General features: G+C 34.7%; 1 protein-coding gene across 1 annotated transcript; it reads left to right on the forward strand.

Annotated features, from left to right (window-relative positions):
- Positions 1-526: 526 nt before the first annotated feature.
- Positions 527-2428, forward strand: LOC148606684 (C1q-related factor-like). The gene is made up of 2 exons (XM_088544849.1): positions 527-828; positions 1959-2428. Exons 1-2 carry the CDS (start codon positions 594-596, stop codon positions 2396-2398), a joined length of 675 nt encoding a protein of 224 aa, XP_088400975.1. The 5' UTR covers positions 527-593; the 3' UTR covers positions 2399-2428.
- The last annotated feature ends 3801 nt before the right edge of the window (positions 2429-6229 follow it).

The raw sequence follows: 6229 nt of genomic DNA on the forward strand, positions 1-6229 counted from the left end.
ATCAATTCCAGTTTTGTTGTTGTTTTTGTTTTGTTTTGTTTTTTGTTTTTGTTTTTTTTGTTTTGTTTTTTTATGGGGGGTCGTTTCACAAATAATGATTTATGACAAACCTATATACGGCATATATAAATACATATGACAAAAAAACAACTAGCTTTTTAGTCCTTTGTCCCGAACTTCTATGATGTTTTTTTTTAACTGACCCAAATTTATACTTTTCAACTTGGTTCGGTGTTGATGTGCATAGAATAAATGTCAGTTTTTTTTAATCCGATTGTGCATTAAAAACTGAATGACTGTATAAAATGTTTTAATGTGTCGCTACGAAAACTTGAATGGTTTTGATATTGTGCTTAGTCTTTTCATATCTATCCAAATCCAACTATTGTACATCTGCATTCATTTCATTTTAGTTGTTCTATTATGAAGATAGACGCCCCATATCTACCCAAACAAAGGATAGTTATACTTTTGTTATTAATAACTTTCTTATCAATTTTGTGTTAATGTAAGATCGTAGTGCACCCTATGACAGGCCTTATCTATATGTTAAGTGGCAGATCGAAGTTCTTTTTTTTTTTTTTGGAAGCAGTATGTTCGGCTTTAACGCTTGTATTTTAGCCATTTTGGTTTGTAAATGTTTCGTCTTTAGTGAAAGTAGAGACGAATTGCAGAGCAGGGTGGCAAATCTAGAAGAACTCGTTCATAAATTAAATGGCATGATAAATGAACTGATTGTATCCAATTCATATCAGGAACGTGAAATTTTAGAATTGAAGCAAACTAGATGTTCCTGTGGAGAAGAAGATGCCCCATCTCTTAACAAAGGTAATGCGTTATCTAAGATATTGCTATGTTGACAACAGTTATATTTGAGTTGTGCAAAACGATTTTTTAATATTGTGTCCGAACTTATATGAGACATAGTACAGAGGCTGTGTGTGTTCAGTGGATGTTCTTTTAGCAATGTAGCGATAAGAACACACAATACTCGTAGCACTGCAATATATGTTGCTATATATCATATATTTATATTTAAGTATCGCTTTTTTGTATATGCATTATAAGTGTTTGTTTAAACTCTATATCGTACACCCTATATCGTACACCCTATATCGAATACCATATATCACACCTCTAGACCTATATCGCATACCCTATCTCACATCCCTAGACCTATATCGCATACTCTATTGTAACATCACATTCCTAGTGTTGTATCTCACCCCTACTCGGAACTCACTTGAAGTACGGTTAAAATATATGATATAATGAACATGACATGTTTAAATCTGTATCACATGCTGTTTCAACCCTCGACCTATATCACCCCACGGGCTGGTGGCCCTTGGGGCGATATAGGAGTCTCGAGTTGTTACACCATCTGATACCGATTTCGACATGTAATGTTCAGTATACATTATACTCGTTGCATGTGACGTATTTTGTACTGAGTATCAACAACAAAATTAAGAAAGAACTTGAAAACAAGTGCCAGTTATCAAATAACCTATATCCTCAGTCGTCGCAATTTCGGCCGGCCCAATGTTTGCCAATAGCAATACTCCGTACTAAAACCTGCCTTTAAATGCAAATATAAAATTAAGTACGATAAGTACATCGTAATTTGCGATTAGCAGAGTTTATTTATTTATTTATTTATTTTTGGTATGTAAAACTATGGTTTTACATTCTGAAAGCAGGACTGATAATCTAACGGAGTGATACGTGGTTAGCCATGATTCAGTCACAATGTCAAGAAAGGGGATAGACGAATGCCATCACTGTTGTCATCCTGATGTGAATACATTTCAACTGAAAACTAGTCAAAATGGATAAAAATTACCATACTAAGTAATTGAGGTTGAATCGCGTACATAAATTACCAGTTTCGATAAAACTCAAAATTAAATTAATTCATTCGTGATGATCTCTAGAAAAAAAATGTTCTTTTTTAGGTAAACGTCTCCTTGAAGGAACAATGGCCCCCAAAACGGCATTTTATGCATACATGAACGGAACCGAAAAGAATCCGACAAAAAGTCATACTCTTGTATTCAACGATGTCCGAGTAAACATAAATAACGCGTACAGTGGAAATTCTGGAACATTTAGGGCCCCAGTTGCCGGAACGTACGTATTTACTTTCAGTTTACGCGTTTATGGCGGGGGCGTAGGATCGTATGAGATAATCAAGAACGGAAATCCGGAAGGGGCGGCAATCGCTATCATTCCAGCTGGAAGTAGTGATGACCAGGAACAGGTTACTGCGACCATCGTCATCGTTGCTAACCAAGGGGATGAGATTTATGTGAGGACACACTCGTCACTAGCACACGCTGGTGACCTATTGAGCAACCACCATGGCCGTAGTATGTTTGCTGGGTGGATGATTTGAAATTAAATATAAATCAAAATACGAATTAAATTCGTCAGTGACGTTCTAAATATTCTGAAACCTGAATAGATCTTGATGTATGACGTAATTCGAAATTGCTTCTTTGATCTTTGAACGTAGGGGCAAAGAAATACATTATGTACTCTCGCAAATAACATCAAGGCGGGATATATTGCGAAAATAATGCTTACCTTTGTTAAAACTGAAACAAATGTTTCGCGTGCATGCACGACATTGCTTTTTGGTAAATGAAACGGGTTTGATAATAATGTTCGAAAATTTATGTATCTACATGTATTCTAATCTAGTACATAACGTGGTTTATACATGAAAATTTGTCCCTGATAGACTAAGCCTAAAATCATATTATACGCGTAAATACCATTTCAATGCAATTACAGCTCAAAAGTATCTAAGCTAGTCTATTACACAGCACATATACAGGGTGAATCCAGAAATTTTGAAAAGGGGAAGCTTCCAGGCAATTTTTTTTTCTAATAAATTTTGCACGAAATTAATAGTTTTTAACCAGGGGAATGGGTGTACTGATCTTCCTGTATACGGTTGTAGAAGTAAACCGGTCTTGAACGATACAGATGTTTTCTGTATAAGGTAGATTTAGTAAAAAATAATACTTGTATTATATCGAGTAGATAAATGAAACAAACGAGGAAGCAGTTTGTACACTTCCCACCCTTGTCATACTTTAACATAGTAAATAAAGCTGCCCCCCACCCTTTTCCCACAAAAAAAAGAAATGAAGAAATGACCGATAGTAGTCGGATAGGACATTTGGCAATGCCACTTTTTTTTTTATTTTTGCGTGTATAAACACCGCGATTAATGAAGTCTTCCCGAAAATTTTGAATTTTACTGGTCTTTCATAGAAAACACTATGCAACTACAATCTGGTTTTCGAACAAAAAAAACATTGTACAGCGTACTGGCGTCGTACAATTACAGCCATACGCGTTTATTTTTTTCCTCTATGTGACGATGATACATTGACCGTCAACCTTACCAGTGCGAATGGACCCTATATATCATCTTAAGCTGGAAATGTAATATGGACAAGCATGTTTGTTTATGGTTAATTAGACAAATAATTAAGAAAAAACATGAAATAATAAAAATGTCCTGTCTTTCTGTTTGGTTGTAAAATCCATTGAAACTGACACAAGTTCATGTTAGGTCGGCGTAAAAAATGAAAATGGCGTGAAAAATGAAAATTAATCAGGGCAATAATATTCATTTTAGTGACATTTTCTCATCTTGTATATTAGAAGACCTCTGATCTTAGCTTTTATCAAGATTAAGAAAGACTGAGCGAACATTTGACATAACAATATGCCCGGAAGACTGATATTTTATTGTCCCGGACTGCTGCTACAAGTCGAGCAGATCCAAAGATATAATTAGGAATTTCATATTGATCATCAAGAAATTAGCGAACGTTCAATTTTCATTTATTTTCACCTTTAGGTCAGGTATTCTATAAATAGCCTCGTGGGAATGGTTTGTGATCAAGTACTTCGTTAAAGTTTGTCTGGGAAGATGAATTAGAAAATGAATGGAACAACCAAAGTTCGTTTGTAAAAAGTTGTGTTTTTATGATTGAAATTACAATAAGGCAAGAACTAACAACAATCGGTACGAAAAAGTTATATTTCAGTTCTTAAAAAAAATAATGCTATAAACATAAAAAAATGAAACTGCGCAATATGCACAGTGGAGGCAGCGACCAAACTTGTTCGTGTATTGTTTTTTTTTCTTTTAACTAATGAAATAAATGCGGATCGCGATATATTTTTCTAGTACACGATCATGATAGCAAATGGTACTCTCTTTACATCAGTATATGGAAATCACGACTTGTGAATGGAATGAGTGAAGGGTAATAACAAAATTACCCGACTGATAAAATCTAGGCAGTATCAAAAGTAATAGAGGAAAGGAAAGTCAATATTACAAATGACCATATCATGGGAAAAAACGTAAAGTTGGAAACCACGTCAATGTCGGTGCAGGCAGTGGGGCTGAACAAGGTTTTCATTATAGGTCGCTAAATCTCCCACTTCAATCACGGTTCATTATTTCCGGTATATTTCAACATAAATCGGCAGCATAAAACTACCACCAATCAAAGTTGGTAAAATCAGTTGTCATTACATGTAACCGTCCAGAAAATATGAAAAATAAATAAAAATAAAATACCATAATATTATGTAAATCAAAGCTTAATTCGGACTGCCTCACAATACATGTACATCGATGTATAGTTCTTGTCGTACATTCTGATGCCATTAAACACCAGAACCATGAAATAGCATTCATTTACATTGATAACATACCAAATTGAATATAAAATACATGTGGCAATGCATGAAGACAATATGACGACTAACATGCAAGTCCCCCTCCAAAAAAAAAACAACAACAAAAAACAGACCTTCGCCGAGACTAAATGATAAATATAACAAAGGAACAATATAAACAGTGCCATTTGAGACTTTGCCTTTTGAATTTTCTGGTTCCAATTTTTAGCAATATGAGTTTCTATTTTTTTAACATTGTCTTAAAGAAATTTGAAGAGAAAAATATTTTCAGCTGATACAATTTGAAGATTGAAGCCTCTCTAAAGCAAAACCTTAATAATCCTCTAAAATAATCTATAAACAAGTAAATTCAGATGACGAAAATGGACTCGCACACTAGAAGGTTAAAGGTGGGGCGATAAAAGTGCTACTATAAGACAAGTTTTGTGACAACATCCCTTCAACATCTGCGTATGTAATTTTCATATCACAACTCATAGGTTATGCCAGAACTTGCCATAACTACGTAGACTTTTTTTTTATATCGCGCTAGACTTTTTACAATTAGACTTCTGGAACAGGGTTGTGTTGCTACATGATTGAAGTCATCACTACTGAAGTTTTATGGTCGTCATCATGAACTCGTGCATCGCTACGGTGTATCAATCGGCATGATAACTTACTTGTTCAACTTGCCATAGTTTTCCTTTTCTCTGTCGTTAACCCCTGAATTTATTTTTTAGCAACTCGGCGGGTGTTTCTACAAAAGCAGAGGACGTTTACCCTAACATTGGTCCATGCTCCCCGTTTTTAGCGGAGTCCGAGTTGCTCATTTACTTCTGTTACTTCGTATGTATGATCTTAGTTACTTTCTGTTCTTTGTTGTGTTCGTCTCTTTTCCATGTCTGGTCTTTGTCCCTGCACATAGATAACATTCTTTTGATTTCCGCCAGAATCTTGGTTCCCTTGATTACTCTGAACACGCACTGTGAAAAATACAGTAGTTAACATTATAAAATGCTGGTATTTGGTCTTTTATTCCAATTTTGTGATCCCCAAAATCGATACCAACCTTCTTTTCGTGGATTGGAACCTGGTTTTAAAATTTATCGAGACCAACTAACTAAATTTGTTAATATACCAAACGAAAACCAAACGTCTTCGGACAACGAAAATGCAACTCCATTTTAAAAAAAAATATGTGGACTTAAACAGATTTAAAAAAAATTCAACCAGGATTTTTTTATACAAAGGAATTCGATTATACAGCTTCTACTGTAAAGAAAAAATTCAATTTCCTCAAAAACATCAGTGGTGGATCACGAAATAGGGGTTTCAGGCTACTCTTGGTCAAATTTCGCCACTAAAATGCACGAAATTAACAAAATTTTCCAAGATATAGTGGGTTCCAACCCCTTTGACCACCAATTCCGTACATAGCAGTCAACATTAATTTTTATGATTTAGATGATATCATTTAGTAATCATAACCAGTAGGAAGAAAAGAAATAAACAA

Source organism: Perna viridis, chromosome 9 (assembly GCF_037379345.1).
Source record: "Perna viridis isolate PV_CMFRI_1.1 ecotype Kerala chromosome 9, ASM3737934v1, whole genome shotgun sequence".
NCBI classification, from domain to species: Eukaryota; Metazoa; Mollusca; class Bivalvia; order Mytilida; family Mytilidae; genus Perna; species Perna viridis.